This window comes from Choristoneura fumiferana, chromosome 7 (assembly GCF_025370935.1).
Source record: "Choristoneura fumiferana chromosome 7, NRCan_CFum_1, whole genome shotgun sequence".
Lineage (NCBI taxonomy): Eukaryota > Metazoa > Arthropoda > Insecta > Lepidoptera > Tortricidae > Choristoneura > Choristoneura fumiferana.
In genome coordinates, this window is record NC_133478.1 from 11198185 (window position 1) to 11222597 (window position 24413).

Sequence of the window (24413 nt, forward strand, 5' to 3'; positions counted from 1 at the left end):
AGTGGATGTGGCAAACGGACGGACGTACATACCCTACGACTGTACATACCCTAGAAATAACTATTACATATTTCATTACAAGCCGTGTACATTTAGTTTGTAACTTTTAAATAAATAATAGGGTAGATCTTTCCAAGTGACTAAAAATAAAACAAGAAGAGAAATTCCACACGAGAATTTAATATTATTTCATCGTTTTACAACACGATTACATTGTTATTTTACACATGAACGATACGAAGTTATTTGAAATAAGACTCCTATTTTCAATCATCATTAAAAATTAAAGATTATCTTTGGAGCCTGTACTTCATTGAATGAGAAGAAACGCAAGCTTACCCGATATAATTACCTAATACCCATACATTATTCGAGTAGAACTACTCTTAATTCCTCACTAATTTTTCTAAAAAGATATCTCTCTACCGTTGGCATGAGATACAAGTACCCACGGAAGAATATTTTTTTCTTCCGTGCAAGTACCTATCGAAAAGGACATGCGACAAAATTATCGTCATTTTTAATCGCTCTTTATAGTAAAAATCTCAGAACATATTTTGAGCATTTTGTCCACGCTGGTGTATCTACTGCTTACATTATTTTACGGTAGACTAAGTGCCGTTCCAGACGGACTACAAACCAACTGCAACGTAACTACAACTGCAGATCGCCCATACAATTCAATTGCAGCCGGCGTGCAGTTTTGCCGACTGCGATGAAACTGCAATGACAAATGTACCTATAGACGATCAGTAGTTAGCACTTACAGATTTAGTGAATACTCATTTCCCGTCGTATTTTCTCGGAAACTTTCGTATTTGTATTTGTGATGCTACTTCAGTCAGCCTCAGTACCTACCCATCAAGACAGCGTAGGGGAAGGACGCATCGAGAGATTAATACAATAATTCATAGACACGTTAGCAGCATTCAGAAGTAGGTACAGGTTCTTAAACTTCTGAGCAAAAACTTGATCAAAAATATGTGAACACGGCTCTATTGTTAACGGCGTAGAAGCGTGTTCAGATATTTTTGATCAAATTTTTGCTCAGAAGTTTATGACCTCAACTGTACAAATATACTGCGTGGTTGTCCATCATATTTTATCGAAAAAATGCGTATTTATCGTGCTCTCTCAATTAATGAACTAAAACCACTATTAGTTACTATTATTTTAGTTCATTGATATGGACCTCCGCAGTATCGCGTGATAGAATAAATTGTTCTCTCTCGATTATTTAACTTCAGTACCCGTCGTATAGCCGTTTTGACATTTGATACTAAATAATAAAGTTTCAATAGACATGAAAATGTCACTCATATTTGATTGACACTTCTGGTGCCGTCGTATTTTGATTTTCACGATGGAAACGGAATATTCACTAGGTACAGTCGACAAATTGAATCCTGACATGACCCAGGGTAGAACCTTTTAATAATCGATTTCACTGTGATTTACTTGACAAAAGTATGAGATGTCAACATGACATTAGTAGCACCCTGTGTCATGATTCAATTTGGTCTAGTGTACCTACATCTACTGTACTGTACAGCAGGAAGCATTGGAATGCAGTCCATTTATAATAAAACTGAATTTAGAATAAAAACAGATTTGTTGAAATCTAAAATAATCCATAAAATTGGTACGTCTATCATGCTAATGTAGGTACTTAACAAAAATAGACCCAGATCAATAAAATAAAGCTTTCGATCCCGAGAATAATTGAAAAAGTAAGTATGTATGGAGCCTTTTTTCCTAGCGTTTCATCGTTTGTTTGTTGCATAGGTTGGTTACTTAGAAAAAATTAAATATGTCGACGTATCGTTCAACGCGCATGAGCAGATTGAACGCGATGATTGTTGTCGTCACACTCACCACACCTATCGTGATCTTCATTGGCCTGGAAAAAAGTTTGTTATGTTCAAAGTCAAGTACGTAGTTTTTAACCAAACTAAATTAATTAAAGCCAAAAGAGCCACCTAGATGATAAAAAAAACTCTTTTTCGGTTCGAAAATATCTAAACTCGATTTACTGCCATTGAGTACAAATGGAAAATCGACAACTCGTACCTATACTAGAAGACTTATACGGGAAGCCGTGGTGGCCTAGTGGTTTTACCTATCGCCTCTCAAGCAGAGGGTCGTGGGTTCAAACCCCGGCTCACATGTGCGGTACTTTTGATATTTACCACGAGCTTTGCGGTGAAGGAAAACATCGTGAGGAAACCTGCACAAACCTGCGAAGCAATTCAATGGTGCGTGTGAAGTTCCCAATCCGTACTGGGCCCGCCTGGGAACTATGGCCCCAGCCCTCTTGTTCTGAGGAGGCCTGTGCCCAGCAGTGGGCGTATATAGGCTGGGATGGATGGGGGATGGACTTATACTACATTCAACCAGAAAAATGCCAATTTGACATACAGTCCCCATCAGATATTTCGGAGCGGCCAAGGTGATCAAAAATATCAATAGGTACATGAACTCTAATACCTTAATAATAGAGTGCATGTGCCGATATTTTTGACCACCTTGGCCGCTCCGAAATACATGATGGCGACTGTACATCAACAAGGAAAAATTTCCAGCCTGAATATCGTCATCTTGTCCCATGGTAAAATGATCAAAGATACAGTTCATAAGAAATAAAATAACAATTTGGACGACATTCACTTCTTACTGTACCTATTCAAAATAGTCAATTCATTTGGACGATATTACATTCGTACTGAATGACAGTAAATCCTCCATTCGATCTTTAAAATTTGCGGGTGGCAGAACCCCGTCCGTCTAAATCGCTAAAACCTCTTACTCTTTAATCATACTGGCAGCTTATAAGTACCATTAATCCCTTAAATTAACAGTGTGCACCAGAATAAACATGATTCAAGACTATATTTTTGTTTTGTTTTTTTTTTCAATGTAGAATTTTTTGGACTTAAGGTACCTTACGATGAGGTTTGAGTCATGAACTTTTTAAATTTTGTTAATTTAAGGGTTAATCAGGCACTCCATTGCATTTTTAGAAATATGTGTAACGGACCCATCAGCCTCATGGAAGTAGAGGGCGGTCCGTAGAGTGTAGTAGATGAGCTGCATGTAGCAATAGACTAGGTAATAGAGCGCGAGAGCCGTGGCTGTCACCGCTAATTGCACCAGTTTCATTAGCTCCACAGCCACGCTCCAGCCCAGGCTCACTGGCTGAAAAATACAGTTTAGGTATAGGGTGTCAGTCATGGTAACCTAGTGCTTTAATCTATGACTACTCAGCAGCTAAGCTAAGCAGAACTTTGTGGTCTAGTCTCGGCTCACACGTTATTTTATATACCTAGTGACAAAACTTGCGAACAACACACCTGCGAAATAATTTAATGGGCGTGCGAAGCTCCTAATCCACACTGAACCTGTGTGTCAACTACGGATTTTAACATTTATAAGGAAGGGCTCGGCTCTTTGATGCTTCATTTCCTTATCCGGCACTCAATGCACTCTTCTCTTTCTAAGCCAGCCAAATGAGGATGCATTTAGCGCCAAAGCGTATCAAAACATCACAACGACGCTAGGTTCAATGATCAACGATTTATTACGGAGTACATACATAGGTGGATATTTCTTTTGAACCAAATGCCATCTCCGAAACGTAGTAAGTAAGGTGTTAATTTTAACCTTACTAGACTAGATTCAATTCATTCAACAACCTAAATTACAAACAATGACTTTAATTGGCGACTAGCAATTAGACTGAAATTCCGCTAAAGAATGATTGTCATCGATACCTAACCCAAATCCATACCGCACATACAAAATAAAAACTGTACGCGGTCTTAACCTAGAGAGATTAGTATCTTTATACGTTAATTAAGCATCAGCTACCGCTTAACGAGTCGGCGACCTCATTTTAAACAAACAAGGTTTACACTTACTTAAAATGAGTAAACAATTACTTAAACTTATATCGCTTTTGATATCAAATGCTAATGGCGAAGCCTTCACTCTATCCGGTATTCCATCCGGCAAGTAAAATGCTTATCAAAACGTTATAGGTAAGTATTGTTATAGCGAACAAAAGAAGATTTAAGTACATATCTATGTTATTTTAAATATTGTGTATAGATTTTGCTACTGTGGAATAAGAACATTCCTTGGGTGCGTTAGACTATAAGAGATAGAACATGGTTCAGGGATTGCGTGAGGTTATGGTTTGCTTTATTTTACATAGTTATAAGAATGAATTAGGCAAGTTGTTACGGTGCTCTCTGGTGCCTACAAACTTTTGCTCTCGATACGCAATGTACGTACAAATATTACGGAAGAGTAATGTAATAACAATTAAAAGATCAACCTGCTTATTTGTAAAGGTATGCCGAGACTTGATCGGATAAATTATAGATAGTTATTTTGTTGTTACTTTTGCACTTTATCTATGCCAGCCACATATAAAACATGTATGTATTAGTCCGTATTTTTATGAATGAGGGTACGTACGACATTTATTAAAATGAAAACCGGCCAAGAGCGCGTCGGACACGCCCAAGATAGGGTTCCGTAGCCATTTCGATAAAAATCAAGTAATACTTTCCAAAGGATTTCGTCACAGCTTTGTTATAAAAAATAAAAACAAACTTTCTTCGACGTTCACACGATTCTAGATATTAGAGCAGCAATAGGTAACTCAAAAAGTGTATGAAAAATATGGCATTAGGTAAACAAGAATAAATCTCGATTTCTACCCGCTGGGAACCGAACCAGGGACGTGCGAGAGTCACGACCCTCGATGGTATCACCCACGACTATTCCTAACAAAAAACTTAAACATTTTGAAGTAAGATTCAATCCAAAATGGGTTCGTGGCAATTTTAACAACTTTGTTTGGAAATTGTTTTATTTTTTAATTTTAATAGCCGGAGTTATAACTTGGAATTAAAATTGTATTCTAACGTGTGTCAGAGCCATCTATAAAACAAACTGTCAGGTACCGCGGCCAATTGGCAAAAAATACAGTTGAGTGTCATAGCTATCTACGGGTGGTTTCGCGAATTCATGAATGTTATGAAAAAAAAACAAAAAGAAGGTATTTTAATGTTACAGATATTTATGACACCTGATGTCTCAAAGTTTTTTTTTCACGCAAAATTGTAACTACGTACATATAAAAATATTAAAGCCCTCTGTAGGGTTTTACAAGTTTTTATTTAACTTGCCCTGTTTGTTTATTTATTTATTTTGGTGTCAAATCTTGCAAGTTAAAGACCCACTTCCATTGCAGTGGTTGGATTGGCCTGAAATTTGGCATACTTATGTAAATCTGGTGACAATGCAATAATCTGGCAGTGACATCCTGGTGGTCCAGGCAGGATCGTCTCTGCAGGACGGAACTCCTCGACGGTTTATGGCATCGACTTGAAATTTGGTACGGAAATGTGGTTTGGATGACAATACACATGACAGTCAACAAAAATAAAAACTTATTATGTATTTAAGTGGCCAGTTGCACTGCATAATAGAATAACTCATATAGCTACATCATTATACGAGTACTATGGAAAAATTTAAAGCATCCACGAGTAGGTATCGCAACTACAATACAGCTTATTTAATTATTTATATGTAGAGCAGTGCACATTTTCGGAGCTTCTAGTTTAAACTTAAACTAAGTACCTATGTTGTTTTACCTTCAGGGCACTGTAACTGTAACTGCCACCGCGTTTGAAAGGATCTGAATATGAACGCGCAGTCGCGCAGCTTAACTTTCCTTCAATCAATACCCATCATATTTTTTCCTAGTTAACCTTTAATTTGTGCCCATCACTAAACTATCGGAGCATCCTAGTTACAACGGCGGTACAGTCAACAACAGATTTATCTACATGGACAAAACACAGTAAAAATAAGGGATCTCAACAAGCCTCTATTTCAAGATAGGTAAGAGAATCTCGATATGAACACTACACTTTTAGCGTTTATACCTAGTGCCATCCACGAAGACGCGTGATTTTGTCAAAATTAGACATTAATGACATTGTAATAAGAAGCACGGCAAGCGTCATCGTGAATGACTCTACCTATATTTACTTACGCGACTCTTTTTTGTGACAAACGTTCGACAGTCGCCTGGACCTATGTGTGTTGGGTGCCTTCCCTATTCGTCAAGCAAACGTCAAGTTCTGGGACCATATACCATATTCCGAGTCAATAATTGCATCAGGCGCTACTCTATGAAACCCTATGTATGTATATCCATGAAATAAGTAATAAGTTTCAATTAAAAATGTTACTGCTCTGCCATTTTATTATGACAATTTGTAATGTCAATGTCAGTGTTGAAGGTGGGTTTTATTGTGGGTTTGTGTTTGCGTTGTAGGTATATTTAATTTTACAAGTAGAGGAAAAATTAACTGCGTTATTAAAAGCATTCAAAGTAATACAGCGGATATTTTATTTTGTATAGCTTGTCCGCACTTTTTTTTTATAATGAGACTGGCAGGATAAATTAGTTTTAATTCTTGGATGTTTCGAGACATTCCGTAAATATTGATGTCTTAGAGCCATTGTCAGTGTAAACAATCAGCTGCTAGCTGTATTGTATCTGAAGAAGCGACAGGAGCGATGGACGATAGCCACGGCACGACACCGCAGCACGACCCGACTGACCCGACGGGCCGATTGTATCAACCCCGCCAATTAGGCAATCGGTCACTTCAGTCAATGTTGACTAGCTGTTTACAACAATGTAGATTACCTATGTACGTGTATTTTATTGGGTTCTAGTTTATACTAAACTATACAAAACTCATGGAAAACCTTACGGCGACTTAATGTACCCACTATCGCGAACCGGGGTTGTTGAGCCACACGCCACTGTTCATAATTTAAGTTAAGCTTACTTACCTAGAATAGAATTACACGGCCATATTACGAACAATGGTAGTGGGTCAAAAATCCTCCTTCGCGACTGTACAGTACAGATAACCCATAAAAATTCCATCCGTACTATTCGCCCAACAAAATATAAAAGTAAAAGTTTTATTACATTATGATTGTTTTTTTGGAGTATTTTTGTATTATTTATTTCAACTCCAAATTTGTTACTTTTACGGGTATCCCGTGAAACCATATCGAAAATACAAACTGAGACCTGGATGCAAAGAAAAACCAGAAAAAGAGAACAGCGCTTGGAATGGAACCCAGGTCCTCAGCAATCCGTGCTGCGTGCTATAAAACCCTACACCACCGCTGGACAGGAATCAAGACACGAATTTTTCCTATGCATACTTACATATCTCAGGTTGCTTTTTATCTACTACGCTACTTAAGCAGCAGCACTAGCGACATCTATGTTCCGCTCTCATCGAGAGACGTCACATTCTTTCGGAACTAACCGCTCACCCAGACAAGAGATGTCGCTACTAAGCAATCAAATTATGATTGTTTTTTTTTTGGTCTTTTTTATTTTTTATATAAAAGGGTTATAGCACGCAGCACAGATTGTTGAGGACCTGGGTTCGATTGCCAGCGCTGGTCTTTTTTTCTGGTTTTTCTGTGCATCAATGTCTCAGTTTGTTTTTATTAACATAATTACAATTTCATACATAATCGAATAAATCGAATGCTTTCTCTTAAATAAAACACTTACTTTCTTGAGGGAGTCGAAGCTACTCTCTGTGAATTTATCGACGTGTTGATTTAGCGGCATGTAGTCATTGCACGACGGATATTGTGGTATTGGAGTATACAACTTGCATTTCTCTTCTTTACATTTAGGGCAGTCGTCATCCTACAAAATTAAGAAATTACCTACTGCAACTTGTCATCAGAAATACCATTAAACACGTGCAGCTTTTCTTTGATAAAGTGGGATAATACGTAGCCTGGTGAATGCCTTTTGCTACGTATACTTGAGGCTTAAGCCCTGTCTATATTATTCCAGTTGCATGAAATTACGAAAGGCCGCGATTAACGAGTTAGAAAAAATCGATCGAGCGCAGCAGCAGGGCTACTACGAAACTCGAAACTCGAACTTCGTATCGTACCGTCCCTCTCGCTCTTGTATTAAATAGTATAAGTGTCAGAGGGACCGCACGACACGAACTTCGAGTTTCGTAGTAGCCCTGCAGGTCATGCTACTGGAACGAGTTTACTGGAATGATGTAAACAGGGCCCAAAGTTTTTTATCTGTCAAGAACAATACGGGTCCCTGACTCAACCTCGTATATTAAATTTAACTAAATTCAAATAACCATTTTAGATACATATTGAAGTAGATAAAATTACATATACGAAGTTATGTCAGAGACCCGTTGATAAGCTATAAAAGATAAAAAAGTCCGGCCTGAAATAATTACAAAGAAACTGCTGGCAAGAAGGACCGGCGCGGGCGACGGTGGCGGCGGCGCGGGGAATGAAGACAGCAGCTGCTGCAGTTTCTCACTCGTGCGCAGGCAACCGCAGCGCTGACGCCGCACCGGGTCGTCGCCAGTACCCTTGGCCGGCAGCGGACGGTAGTTCTCTAGGTCCATCTGTACGTAAAAAGTGCAGACGAGTAAACTACCTAAACCACGTACCAGAGCGGAACCTTTGTGCTACTAATATCATGTTGACATTATACATATGCCAAAGAAATCATAGCGAAATTGATTATGAAAAGGTTCCATCCTAGTACAGTCAGCAGCAGAAGTAAATAAGCAGTTTAAACCTTGGTAGCATAGTCGTGTATAGATAATTTTGAGCACCGTAATCGTTCATCCACTTCTACTTCTGCTGCTGACTGTACGCGATTCAGTTTCCTCGTCTGTATATGGGTGAAGTTCAAAAAGTTGGACACCTTGTTTCGGTATGATTGTTTTTGGTCACTACCATTTAAAATGGTCCAACTTTTTCATATCATCTTCATCCATTCTTAAGCTCGGTTTTCACCAGAGATGTGCGAGAATGTTTTGCGAGGAATGTGATTAGCATGAACCATAGAAACGCTCCATTTACCTCGCCTCGCTCCGCTCAGCTGTTTCGATCAGAAATGCGCTGTGCGAGACGAGGTAAATGAAGCGTTTCTATTGGTTAGTGCATGAAAAACATATTCCTTGCAACACATCTTCGCACATTATTGGTGGAAACGCTGCTTATTGGTGGAAACACAGCCTTACACCTAATGCGAAAATAAGTTTTTTGTTTTCTATGTTCCGCTTTCACTTCTTCAACCAAGGCAGCCCGATAAAACTGCCCGCAACGACAGATTCATCGGTTGACGCTCAGCCACTATTTCGGTCGAGTATAATCATCATCATCATATTAGTACCTGGAGGACTGAGCTTTGCTCGGGCTAAAACTCGTTAATACCTAAGCGTTTTCCCAGATATAAGGCCAACCCCTACATACCAATTCATCGAAATCATTGGAGCCGTTCCCGAGATTCTGATTATATGTAAGTATAGTGAGTGAATATAATATAGAGAAGTGAGTGAATCGCGAATCCTGTACTACGAGTGCAAAATTCGAACTTCGTATCTTGCCGTCCCGCAGACGCTAATATTATTTAATACGAAAGTGAAAGAGACGGTACGATACGAACTTCGATTTTCGTAGTAGCCCCCCTGCTCTGAGGTGTAAGAGTGGTATGATCAAGCGCACGCTGCATCGCGCCCGCAGTGTGACAAATGCATTACGGTATTTGATAGGGTACTGCTTACCTGAAGAATATTGTAAAATAATTCTGGAGCGGGCATTGTTTGCAAAATGTAAAAAAAAACCTGAAAGAAACAAAATAATGATGTAAAAATACTCTTTGCTGAATTTCTTCCAAAAAAAGATCTCTTTATAGGTATCATTATAAAGGGATTTTCTACGAGCAACAACTACGAAACAAAGCAAGTAAGGTAAAGATTTTATTAAGGATGATAAAATAAAATTACGAGTGCAAAGTTACCTAAAGTAGTTTTATTGAAAGGTGGAGGGGAGTTCGCCCGTTTGCTTTGTTAAATCTTATACTAAATATGACGCGACACGCTTGTTTATTTTACATAACACAATTTTTATAAATTAACATTCACAACAAAAATGGACGGACACAGGACAAAAAATACAATACAACTTCGTGTCGTGAAGTGTCAGTGTCATATTTTTTTAATTGTCAACAATACTATTCCAGGTGAGTTTTGAAAAAGTTTACACTTCATATTCGTAATAAGTATTACCTATTGCAGGATAGGGATAGGATCCTGTCCTTAAAGCAGCAAGTGGGTATAATTACCTACTGCTGAAACAACAATTAAAGCTACATTAATTTTTTTGATTTATTCACAGAAAAGCAAAGAGTTATAACACATACACAAAATTTAAAAAAATTAGCTACATTTGATATTGAACTAACATAAGGCAAATAAGACCACGATTCAAACATATTATTAACATTTAACATCTTCATTCTACGTTTGATATAATTCGATTTTAACTAACCTAATACCAGTAGGTATATCGGACTGTTGTGATTGGTTATTTGGAGTTTTTTGTATTTTTTATTTCAACTCCAAATTTGTTACTTTTGCGGTCATCCCGTAAAACCATATCGAAAATACAAACTGAGACATGCACGGAATGCTGAGGACCTGGGATCGATTCCCAGCGCTGGTCTCTTTTTCTGGTTTTTCTGTGAATCCATGTCTCGCAGTTTGTATTTTCGATATCGGACTGTTATTCGGATATATCGAAACATGTTAGTTTTTGTTAGGTATAGTTATATCGATCATTTGTTATATTTATTACACATCCTTTAAAAATGGCCCCCGGTCGGTGACATGCTGCCACCCAAAATTCTAAAGCGCTCCTTGGTGGAATGGAATGGCTATACCTATTACAGTTACTCGCAGCATTCCCTGGCGTTTTTAATTCGCTAAGAAAGGTAGTTACCACTGTTATAACACCATCATTTACCATTGTGTAACAGTAGTTCGCGATACTGCAGTGCCCTACACGTTTTATTTACGTACCTACCTCGCAGAATGTTCCACCGACCTGGTGACTGGTGACCGTCGCTGACAGGGCACGTACCGACCGTGTGAAAGCCCAGCTTACTATATTTCACACTAAATCATGTGGCCTGATTCCTTTGCAAAGTACACAAACATAGCTGTTTAGTTTAGTACACCTGTAAGAAAGTAATTAGACTGAAATTGGGGCGTATAAATTTGATATGGAACCTTTAGATACTAGTCTTCTGCTTCTAAAATTCGACAAATGCCTCTTCTCACTACTGAGTACTTATGTCCAGCACGTTAGAGCGAGTTCAGATTTTTTTTAAGCAGCAATGTATTTGACATTTTATACCAGCATTGCTGACTGCTCAATAATGTCGACACAGGTCAGGCATATACCTATGTGAATGTAAGTTTAAGTACTGGGTGTAGGTTCAGACTGGAGCAAAGCTATGACGTGTGTATCTGGTACTGTTTGATCTTTAAGTAGCCTCAAAACTAACTCAAGCCCAGCATAACGAAACGGGAGCTGAAGCTTAAAACATAACGATTATCCGCTAAGTACTTAGGTGCCCATCCATAAATCGCTCCGCGCTTTGTGCACAAAACAGATAGGTACTTTGTGCAAATAAAAGCTTTTGTTACTATTTAATAGTATTTTAAGTAGAGTCGCTGCTAACGGTGTGCCCATGAGTTTAGGTAGATAGGTACCTAATACATGTGCGTCAAAATTTACGTAAGTATTTATGACGTTACTAATTTAAAACTGGAAAAATAGTATTCTCCCCATTCATAAATTTTGAAAGGACTCGACTCTAATGTAAATATTAGAAATGCCGAACTCCAAAATCGAAACAAAAGTACCTACCTGCCTACCTACTTACCAAGAATTTTCTTCAAAGGTGTCCGTGGGCGGCGGTGATTGCTTCCCAACAGGTGACCCGCCCGCTCTTTTACCCTTTTTATATAAAAAAATCTTAAAATAGGTAGGTTTTTGTAAGTTTGTACTTAATCTTCGAGCAGTCGCCTATAAATGCGTTTATCTCTCTAATTGTAAGATACCTACTTATCAAAAAATGCTAATCTAGAAAACGAAAAATCCAGACATTTTGCGCGCCATTATGCGACCTGGAACGGGTCTAAAATAGAACATTGTAGTTTTCGGCTGTTGACGCTATGCCTAAATAAAGAAATTATCCAAAAATATCGTATGAATAACTAACACCTTCACAATGGCGCGCATTATGGTCCCATCATTTAATAAGTAATTTGCGTAGCGTGCGTGTGTTGTAGCAAACTAACAGTTCTAGATAGCGGTAAACAGTCGAATTCTAAACATTGCAGCCATTCGAAGAACCCGCCACCACCGTGAGAAGGCCAAATCCCAGTTCGTTTATTACGTTTTCGTGCGGAATTACGTGAATTGTTACGAATGTCCTGCATAACTGCAGCCGAGGAATGAAAATGCCGTGGAACGATTTAAATAAGCATAGCACCCGATGTTACGCGTTTCGTTAAACCCTAAATTGATACTTGCTATTGGAGCGAAGAAAATGCAAGGCCTCAATATTGTATTCAACGTAAATAAATCATGGTTGAAAAAAAACGCAACGCATAGTTGACTCTATGACGGAATATCAATGAACGATCCATTGACCTTATAGGTGATCTACATTTTGAGAAAAGCAGGTTGTCATTTTCTTAGAGGTAGGTCACCATCATCATCTTAGCTTACAAACGTCACACTGCCGGGCACAGGCCTCCTCTGAGAATGAAAGGACTTGGGCCGTAGTTACCACACGGAAACTTCTCACACACCATTGAATTGCTTCGCAGATTTGTACAGGTTTCCTCACGACGTTTTCCTTCAGCGTAAAGCTCGTGGTAAATTTCAAATGTCATTTCGCTCATGAATTTCGAATAACTCGAGATGCATGTCCAGATTTGAACCCACGATCCTCTGCTTGAAAGGCCAATGTCAAACCACTAGGCCACCACGGCTCCGGATGTATTATTTGGTGATGCAGTATATTGACCAAAGAATTCTTCACAACAGAAGAGGTCGCAGACAACAGCTAATAAATATTGTACATATAAAGTTAAAAGTTAGTGTTTGTTACTATTTCAAGCTAATACTATAATAATTTGGTATACAGATATACTGACAATTAAAATACCACAAAGGAGACTTATCACGCTAAACACACGAGTTATATTGACCTTGACGTTTCGACCACATTACAGAGCGGGTAATAAAATTTCTGGAAGGTCTAAATTAAAATGGTGGATTATTTTGAGACGATATACTTACTCTTGATCTAGGTGCGTTATATCAAAGTCCTGTTCAATTTAATCTCAGTCAATCACAGTTGTCTTTAAATAATCCTATTACAGGTCTCAGATAGTGACCAATAAGGTAAGAATCCATGGTCGCTGGCGGGCCACCTGTCGTGGCGCGAATCGCACGGTCGTTCACACTCTATGGAATCGCCGTTGGATAAAGCTCGTGTGAGTTACTTGAGCGGAACGTGCAGGGCGGACACTTCCCGCTTACTCTAAAATAAAATAGAATGTAGGTACTATCGAAGAAACTTAATCGCGTAGCAGGATGGGACCTTATCATCAATTTCGCTTATTTCTTCAGCAAAATGTACCTATGGAATGTCAATAGAATATGACATCATCAGTAACAAAAAGATTCCACCACGGTACGAGATTCAGTTTCTTTGTACCTATAGTCGACCAAGAAATTTCTTTACCACCTTAAGGTTCAATGTCATTTGTAGTGCTTAAAACGTCAAAGCCTATTTTCACTCACAAGTCAATATGACAATCAGCCTTATTGCTTTATTTCTGAAGTAGGAATTGTCATTAAAATGGGCAAAGCACTTTCTTGGTCGACTATACCTAGATTGTACTATACAACAAATTATTTTAATTTCGTTAACTTTAAGGGAACATTCAACAGGTCAAATGAAGTAAATTTCTCCAAGACACTATTACCCTAAGTAGCCTAACTCTTACTGTTTAAAAGATAATCAAGAATTAAGATGCGCAGTAAAAAAGTTCAAAGGTTCTTAATTTTTGACGTTTTTAGAGTTCCGTAGTTAAAATGACAACAACGGAACCCTTATAGTTTCGTCCTATCCGTCCGTATGTCACAAGCATTTAATTCTAAAGCTACAAGACGTGGGTATATTGATTAAATTTGAAATAGAAAGGCGAGGACGAATCGCACGACGCGCGCTTTACGTGCGATTGAACCGATTGGAAACGATTCTGTTTATGTTGTACACATCACTAAATTACTCGCGTGAATCGCGTGATACTGATGCATTATAAGACCAAGGTCCTGTTTTAATACTCATCTTCATCATCATCATCATCATGTCAGCCGAAAGACGTTCACTGCTGGACATAGGTAATAAGCCTCCCCAAGGCTCTCCACTCAGACCAGTCTTGTGCTTTCCGCATCCACCGCGATCCCGCGATCTTAACCAGGTCGTAACTCCATCTTGTTGGAGGCCTACCGACAGCTCGTCTCCCGGTCCGCGGACGCCATTCGAGAACCTGTCAATCAGTCCTGCGAGCAATGTGCCCCGCCCACTACCACTTCAGTTTCGCAATTCTTCGAGCTATGTCGGTAACCTTAGTTCTCTTAAACCCCGAGCCGAGTTTTACTACTCATTAATAAATTTTAATGTGACAGATTAAATGTATTTCCGACCAAACAAACAGAGACGGCATCAGATAGGTACAAGTATATAGGTATTTGTGACGTAAAAATTATCAATGAGTGGTAAAACAGGCAGTACCTAAGTCAATTTGAAATTCAGTCTATTTTAAGATTAGGGAATTATGAAATTGCAAGACACTGAACCCAAAGCGAGAAATCTGGAATGTAAACTGTGTTTTCAGCACACCCCATTTTTTCCTGCCAATTTAATATCAATTTTCAAATAAAAATTGAGTGAAACGTTTTATGGGTTATGTAAATTATTCATGAAATGGCCGGGTGTGATAAAAATAACTAGTGCGTTTAATATTTAGAGCACAACTAGGTCGTCTTACATAAGAACGTGCGTGCCAAAAAATACAATTACCCACGCTTAATTGTAAATCATCCAAGGTGAAATTATATGCTAACAAGAAAATTTAAAATTTTGAACAATAGTATGGAATTGCAAGGTCGGTACACAATGGGTTGATCGCTTTGGAAAAGAGAAGGTCAGGTGGCACACCGCACATGATAAGATTCTTGTTAACGTTTACCAACGTGTATTACACGCTTCGTTGATTTTGCAACATCCCTAATTTTTTTGGGCCCTTTTGTAATTGAAATAGCCATCTCAAAATCAGTTGCGAAGTCTTCCGACAAGCGTATGCAAATGAAATATTACACAATGCTTACTTATTCAAGGTATTGCACCGAGGAGCTTAATTCTGGTTCTAAAATAAAACAACATTTTTAACTCCTAGTACGCGGGAACTAAAAAAGTACTGCCTGCATAAGATCCTCTAGTACTGCATTATAGTCTCATCTGTTTTAATAAGCAAAAATTATGATGATTTAAAAAAGATAGCCTTAAATTTGGCCAGATCCGCGACTTAAGCATACTAGGGATTAAGTTAAATAAAAAAAATCTTACACTTGAACCTTCGATCAACAATACAATAACCAACTATTGTTTATTCAAGACTTATACACAAAAATTACAACACGGGATCATTTTGTAATTGTATTTAATAATAAATAAACACACACACTTATTAGGTACAATTTACGCTGTACAAGCTATCGCCTAGACTGATAATTTGGCTTTTGCTATTAATCATATAAACAATGTAAAATTAACTAAAACATCACAAAATTTTAAATATAACAAAAAAATACAAAACTGATTAGCTTACAAGGGGCAATTCAAAAATCATAGTACACATACTAAGTAGCTAGCTATCCTGTGTGCAATTTAAAAAAAAAACATGTATCAATGATTTGACTTTGGTACAGTCACCCGCATTAATATGTGCCTCAGCAGAGCGTGCAAAAATATGACTACTGGCCCTAGAAATAGTAGTATCAGATATTTATTCACGCTTTGCTGTCGGATATTGGTGCCGGTGACTGTACTTACCTATAATTTAATTTGTTTAACTGATGAGGGACACATGTCGACCTCTAATCAGGTTTTGAAAACAATCAATATCGTCTTATTGGATTCAAATACTGGATTGGATTACTTAAGCTTACATTCAAACATACTAGTAAAACTCTGAATATTCTGAATTTCCAATTTTAGTTTATCAATGAAATGTTAAGCATATATAAGCTGTACTCAAGCTACGGCCCGCCTAACTCTCTCAATCTACGAGTGATCCATCTGGCATAATCATTATCATTATACTGGTACATATATTTTCAACCATTTTGGCTCACGGAGAACTGAAATAAATTGATGATGCAGCCCGCTATTAGTGCAACATAGCCGATAAAAAAGGCTAAATATAGCAGGCCTATATGATATGGTAGCTTTTATAAAATCATAAGAATAATGATAGTCTTTGGCTTCAGCTAATTGTTATGAGAAACTGAAAACTGATAAGTGATCATAACATAATTTTTGATTTGATCAAGCCCCTTGCAGCTTAGAGAATCTTTGAATTAAAACTACCGAAGGACACGGACATTATTTTTAAAATAGATATACGGGTCAATCACGTATTAAATAGACGAGGTTTCACGACATGTTTCAAACCAATCTGTGGCTCATTTTCAACTGCGCTGAGTCTAGCGCTGACGCGTAGTCCACGATTGGCTTTCCCTTCGAGCTCACAAATAAATACAAATACAAGTACAAAAAAAAACATTATTGTCAGACTATGGGTCATACAAGGTGGTACAATAAAATAATATTCTATTCCATAGCCTACCACGCTTAGGGTTGTTTCACACGTACCACAACCACACCACGTCGCAGTCGCAGTGTTAAAATGCGGTCAGGCTGTAGTTACGTGTGAATAGTGTCGCTGCGGCATTTTGCAGTTGCGTTATGGTGCCTACAAAATGTGGTTGTCGCTAGTAGTTGCGATGTGGTTACGTGTGAATAGTGTCCCTGCAGCATTTTGTAGTTGCGTTGTGGTGCCTACAAAATGTGGTTGTGATGTGGTTCCGTCGTGTGCAGACGCAGTCATACTCCGGCTTTCATAGAGGAAACACGCATTGACTTGACTGAGCGTACTCATGGAATTCGAACAGGAAACATTGGTGTTGCTATCCTCGTTATGACTTTTATTAGTAAGAAGACGCCGGCATATTCGTCGAAATAGAATTTATTGGGTACATCCCTTATTGGAAAACAAAAGTTAACACCAATTTCGTAGGTACTGATTATCCTATACTTAGAAGGTTCAAGCAAAAGTTTTATAAACAATTTAGAATGAGCAAGAATACATTTGACTACTCGTTAAACGTTAGGGGGGAGAGCGCAGGCGCGTGGTTGCGATGTGGCCAGCCGGCCGCTGCGGTGCCGCCGGTGGTTGCGTTGCCGTTGCGATGTGGTTGCGTTGTGGTTGCGATGTGGTTGCGATGTGGTCGTATCACATGCGGTCCATAATGCCGGCAAAATGTGGTTCGTGTGAATTGTACTATTCATTTTCAATACAAAATATGCGTCCGACCACGTGTTGTGGTTGTGGTACGTGTGAAACAAGCCTTATGGTGTACAATAAAAAGGAGTCCTTTAAAAGGAGCTACGAATTGGTTCGAAACAGTAGGGCCTACCTCGACTATTTATGCCTACTTGAGTGGCCCATGTATCTTAATAATTATAACTTATCATATTCATAAGTAAATGTAATCATCCTCATGATTACATTTACTTATAAATAAGGCAACAACATCACGCATGACCGCAATAAATTTAATGTATTGTTGTTAATTTATGTAATGCCACAATAAAAACTTCAAGTCTATGACAACTACAGACTCGAGTTAAAACTTCAGAAATTTTTGGATAGTTCCTTTATATTTAGGTCACGCCTTTTGTAAGTTACCATTGAAGATCAATTGCAACCACCTAGTGGCATGACGATCTCTCACAAAAGATAATTCACTTAGGTAAGTAACATTCAAAATAATAACAAACATAAATATCTTAAACATCCAAATGAGACCAAATGAATATTTTACATAAAATAATAAATACAAAAACGTGTACTTAAAACTAAAAAAAGGTCACTAAAAATCATCACATCCTAAGATTATAATAAATTCATTCAAAAATATACAGAAATGCATTTGGAATGGTGTTCTGAAAAGTATACTTCAAATGGCAGATCTAATTAACATCAAATGACTAAAATTGTGCTCGATATTTATTAGACAACACACGAAATTGGCGGTTTGCTTCTACTGTTAATATTTCATAATATTCTAGCTACAGTATACAGCCATAACTAAGTTTTCAAAAATATATTCCGTTCAATAATATAATTAGGAAAATATGCACAAAAGATACCCATTTGATATTATAACGACATAAGTTTTTATATATTACTTGTACATGTGTAGGCAGAGGCATGATACATTGTGTAAATGGAAAGACTACATTTTTATAACTTTTTTTTTATTATCAATCGACGGCATTCATTTGGACTGTTGAATAACATGTAGAATATTCTTACACACTAGAGCCATTGGAACAAATACGCCACTAACAATAGGAACTCTACACAATATTCCTAAACAACACCTATTGATTTCTTGGAAAACTAGATGGGGTGCTAAGAATTTAGAATGTTAATTCCAAAAAACGTGCAGAAAATGTAATTCTATACTTAGATATAACTTTTCCTTAATAATATTTATTCCAATAACTCTAACAGGTAATTTAATATGGTTAGATATTTTGATTCTAAACGCTAATATTGAATAAATTTCATGTCACTACATTTGTACGCCATAATAAGATTTTACGTCAAAACTGATTTCACGCATACATAACTTGAAGCATAATAATTATAAATCTGCTTTATTCTGTGAATCTAACCTAAGCTAAGTATTTAAATTTAGTCAACGGCAGCCTTGATTTTTATAAAATATCGATATTGCGTAACATCTAACACCGAACTACCCTACGCGACGGCGGCGACGCGAACTAGTCATCTAAAACAATACTAACCGGTCAGTCCACCAGCTTCGCGGGAATTTATTGCCAACACTTTACAAACATTATACTTTACACACAACCATTTCTCTATCCACACTACATAGGTAATCAAAGCTTGATACGAAAATATTATCACCTACTTTATAAAGAAAATCAAGAGCTATTCTGAATAGAGAAATGCTGTAGGAATGTTCTGCAATCCTAAAGACACAGTTAAAGTTAGTAGAGCAAGTAGATAAACAAGGCAACTTATCAATAAGCTTGACAATCACAGAGCTGCAAAAATTAACTACCATCACATCATACTACTCTGTGCAATAAGGGTGATCATTAGAACTACGCGGCAAACGATTAGCAGGTTTAAATAAACGGCAAGAAAGAGACCGTGAGGACTATAATAAACAGACCGTAATATTGACTGTGCCCTAAGAGCCTATACTTGAATGACCATCCTATGACACAAGTAAACACGAAATCAGACATCTATCTAAATCGGAATTATACATCAGTCTCAGTTTTACTGCTCGTGCGGCGACTCCGGCTCGTAGTTTCGGGAATCGACCAATGAGGGCCGCTCAGTAAAAATTTTTTTACATTATACTCCATCCGCGCTAACTCCTCAGCAGTTATCTCTTTGTCGGCGCTAGATTTCAATGCATTTCGCAGTTCCTTTCCAACATCGTACTCGCTGAGGTTGCGTCTGCCGTGACTCTTAGCATTATCATTATTTATCTCGGTAACGGTTGCATCACCACTCTCCACTGGGAACAATGTTTCTTTGCCAATATTGTTAGCGATCTTGGAGTTAGATAAAGTGTGTTTTAATTGTTTTTCAGTGTTAGCATTATGAGTTCCAACAGAATTACGGACCCAGTTATTTAGCCCGTCTCTGGCGAATGCTTTGGAATATTTGCTGACCGGGTGCGGCATATTGAGCGCGAGTTCGTTAAGTGTTTCTGACAATCTATTAAGTTTACTGTCTCGTCTCATGACGCTGTTATTGTAAGCGACGTCATCTTCTAGCGGATCGTTCAAGTTATTCTGCTGCTCTAAGTTCTTTTCGACCCATTCAGCCACTCTCAACAGCTGCTGTTTTTGTAATAGCGCTGCACTGTCGTCGCTTGAAAGCGAACTTGTGCTCTGCTCATTGGTAAATACTTTCGTAGTTTCATTTACTTTTAGATGTGTTTGGGTTAAATTCGGATAAACATTAACCACTGCTGGTAAAACAGATTTCGATGGAATGTGTTCGAGTTTTTTGTCATGTTTTAATACTTGATGTTGGTGGTTGTCCAGTGGAGGCAAATCTTTAGATATTCTTGTACTTTCAATGGAATGTAATTGAGACAGGTCGATCTTTCTGAGAGGTCTGGTATGCAAATTAGAAAGTTTACTCTGTTCGTAACGGTCAAAATTAAATATTTTTACGTCATGATTATCAGTTTGACTCGGATTATCAAGTTTATTGTCACTATCGTTTCCATCAACATTATTGTTTTGCATGTTTTTCATGTCAGCATTGAACTCGTTTAAGATATTATCATTTTCTGACATGTCAAGCTGGCTTTCAACACTCTGAGCTTTGTTGTTATTATTTTCTGAACTATTAGAGAAGTTATGGGTTTTCAGAGGTTGCAAAGGTGAACTGGAAACATTCAGCAGTACAGGGTTAATTGAAGGACTTTTTACACTCGCGTTACTTTCTTTAACATTGTTATCAACATGAACATCAATGAGCGTGCTTTCTATTACGACGTTATCATTCTTAATATCTTCTTTATCATCAGGATTTCTTTGTACGTCCATGAAATTTTCCATACCATCATTGAGATCTTTAAAGATGGAATTTTCGTTACACTTACTTTGACGTCGGTACAGCACAGGAGGCACGTCAGGCTGTGCGTTATCCAGTAGAATGTTCTTAGAGCCAGCCTGCATCCGTAAGTGGCAAAAGCGCGGTCCTGGACCAACTTGAGTATTGGACTTGTGAGTACTGACTGTCGATTTCGCTACGGATGACGTTCTGCTCACAGCTCCCATTGAGCCCAAGGAATTCTTTCGAAGGTTAAAATTTTCCAATGACTGATTTTCATTGATTGGTTTAATATTAACATCTTTGACATTAGATAGTTCTTTAATTAGCAATTCTTCATTACCAACACTGTGAATACTACTTTTCTTGCTAGAAATGGAAGTTCTTGTGCGATCACAGAGCTTGTGGTGGACTGATGGTTCCATATTCATAGTATTATTTTTTCGAAGTTGCTTAAATTCCCCAACATCAATATTGGACGCAACTTTCTCATCATTAGATAATAATTGAAGTTTTTCTTCAACTTTTAGACTTTCAGGGAGAGTATAATTTGTATTCACTACATTATCAATAACTGGGACTACTTTAAGCGGCTCTCCAACAGTTTGCGGTAAAATGTAGGGTGCAGATATACCATGGCAGGCAGATTTTTCATTGATTATTTTGATATTTTTGCTAATGTGTGGTGAAGCACTTCTCATACTTAAATTAGAGTGAACTGATTTAATTTCTGCATTGCAATTCAAACAGAGAGAGTTTTTCATATCTCCACTGAGGAAAGTCTGCGTTGCTACTGAGTAGTAGCTCTCATTATAGCAGAATGGTTTACTTTGAGACTTCATACAAATGCATGTGTCACAGTGTTTTGTCACTGTATCTTGAATACTGTCCTCGAGAATTTTAGACATTAGTGATGCAGAAATATTGAATTCATACTCACTTGCATCAAAAGTGTCTATGTCATTACCATTTCTGGACTGTGCAGAGCTTGAGGGCTTGGAAGTTTTTGACATGACATACTGCGACACCCGGGTCTGTGTGTCGACAGGAAGCTGTAAACAAAACAAATTGATCAAGAATCTTGGCTAACAAGAAAAATAAATGTTCAATCAACATGTTTTACTTACATTGTCCAGTTTTTGAGCCACAAAGTTATCTGGCTTACATTGTAACAACTGGATAGCTAAATTCATATCATTTTTATACCTTTCCTGAAATAATATAAATAATGCAATTTAATTTTCATGTATAACCAATAATAAACAAAATACATCTACTTCATTCTATGCTTTTTCATTGCTAATGAATGACTTTTATCACATATTTAATTTCAATTCTTACATTTTCTTTTTGCAGCATGCTATAGTTATGTTTCGACTCAGCCAGCCTAACCGACAATGTGGCTATGTCCTTTGTCAGTTGACTCTTTTCCCCCTTCATTTTGTCCACCATTTGCAGTAACTTTTCTTCTAAGACTTGGTTAAGCTTCTGAACCCTTTTATGTGAGTCATTCAACCTGTAATATTTAAAAACAAAACATTCTTTAAATAAAGATAATATGCTAGTAAAAAGGATCATGGTTAAAGAATTTATATTTACTACTGCCTTGGACTCTGTATTGCTTTTTATATGTAACACATTCGAACCTACATATTGCCATATGTTACGCTCATAGCCAGCAGCAGCGTTTTTCCAGTGTGTAGTGAACTGGCAACAAAGAGATTCCCACTGTGGGGTTCTTGTCACTGAATGTGTTAATTGAAATACTTTATAAAAAATTGTCACTAGTAAATATGAAAAACTATGATATAGCACAATTAAATTGAACTTCACAAGGTAATTTCGTTTAATTCCTAATTATTACTTGCTGATAATTATTTTATAAAAGTATTTTTCGGTAAAAAGACAGATCAAGATTGTTAAGCTTATTTGTATGGCTACTTAAACTGAAGTAGAAAGTATATTGTTGTCCCTTGCGTAGGGAAAATGAGCAAGCACCCATGAGGCTGACATGATCACATGGAGTATTCAAAGCCTCAACAAAAACAGGAAAAAAAAGTATATTGTGATGAAAGCTGATTATATCATTCACTTAAAAAATCAGCTAAAACTTTTTTTTCTGGATGTAGGCTAATTTTTGCACCCCAGCCCCCTGACACAATATGGTTTTGATTAGAAGCTAGAACTATGAAATATGGTTACTGTAAAAGAGTTGTACTCAACATACCTTTCATATTTCTCTCTCCAAGTATGCACTTGTTCATCGAGATCTTTGCTACGGCTAGTAGTCTTGAGAAACTCCGCCTCTAAGGCTACAATGTGTGCGTCTCGTTCCGCTAAGTGCTGACGGAGGTGCTCCAATTCCACCCCAAGGTGCCCCTCATCCACACCATTGCACTCCTACCAATCATTACAACAAATAAAAAACAACACAACCAACTTCAAATTGCAAGAAAAATACTAAACTTTTAGTAAACATAAAAAATAAAAGTGAGGCAAATCAAGAAAGAAAAGCTGTGCTTTTAATTTAATTTACAAAGATGATTCCTAATACTGAATTTTGATAGCTACCTTCTACAAGTTAAAAGTCAAGACTTAATACAACTTTATCACTAACTCAAAACATACCTCCCCTTGAACTAAAGATAACGAGTAGAAACATTAAACAAATAAATCAAGAATGGGTAATAAACATATAAATGCAATTCAATGGGTAAATGAAACCAATACCATAGCAAGGAACATTTAATTTTTTTTATATGAAATTTAGAAAATTACTAAAAGAAATTTATAAAAACTGGCAGTAAGAAAAGAGGGGCTTTTGCTACGATATAGCCGAAGAGGGAAGGCATCAGGGCGGCAAATTTTTACCTCACAAGGGGAGTTCTTTATGCTCTCATCCATCACTCAACAGTATTCTACTTCACATCATAGCGTGTCCGAATTGTTGAGAAACCGAGCGACGTCACACGTTAAGTGATTTTGCTAGCTATTTTATCAATAAGCCACTTTGAAAAACAAAATAAAATAAAAATCAATCGATCTTGCTTGACACATAACGTGAAATATTTACTAGTTATAGCCAACTGCCGATTACTATTCGTTATTTTTATGACTAGAAACAAACTACTCCACAGGATTTGAGATTTTACTGAGAAATTATGATTTGGTAATAGATTTGGTTTTCCCAATAGAAAAAGATTACTTTTCAGTTTTCTGCTTCTGCGTATGATTGACGTAGCCTAACATGACGCGAGTAGGAGTAGGCAGAGTGCCAGTCTGTTTGAGTTCTCGTTTAGGACGCCTAAAAAGATTATTTTTTAATGTCTGCATTTATTTGTCAAATAAATCCGGACCATATCAGGACAACGTAAATGACGACTTAACTATTAAGAAAATGTTTCCAACTGTTTATTTTATTTATACACTAGAGATAGAGCGTAGGTTGGGAGATTTGTGTTTTGACAGCTCATT

The 24413-nt window shown here is 37.4% G+C and overlaps 2 protein-coding genes across 2 annotated transcripts; both read right to left on the reverse strand.

Annotated features, from left to right (window-relative positions):
- Window positions 1-160: 160 nt before the first annotated feature.
- On the reverse strand, window positions 161-10086 carry LOC141429427 (uncharacterized). Its single transcript, XM_074089729.1, has 6 exons — window positions 9914-10086; window positions 9678-9737; window positions 8337-8510; window positions 7628-7768; window positions 3038-3195; window positions 161-1900 (listed from the first exon to the last, which is right to left on the reverse strand). The coding sequence occupies exons 2-6, from the start codon at window positions 9711-9713 to the stop codon at window positions 1795-1797; spliced, it is 615 nt and encodes a 204-aa protein (XP_073945830.1). The 5' UTR covers window positions 9714-9737; window positions 9914-10086; the 3' UTR covers window positions 161-1794.
- Window positions 10087-15686: 5600 nt separating this feature from the next.
- Window positions 15687-24202, reverse strand: LOC141429704 (uncharacterized). Its single transcript, XM_074090152.1, has 5 exons — window positions 23811-24202; window positions 23167-23339; window positions 22281-22455; window positions 22067-22150; window positions 15687-21991 (listed from the first exon to the last, which is right to left on the reverse strand). The coding sequence occupies exons 1-5, from the start codon at window positions 23841-23843 to the stop codon at window positions 19625-19627; spliced, it is 2832 nt and encodes a 943-aa protein (XP_073946253.1). The 5' UTR covers window positions 23844-24202; the 3' UTR covers window positions 15687-19624.
- Between the last annotated feature and the right edge of the window lie 211 nt (window positions 24203-24413).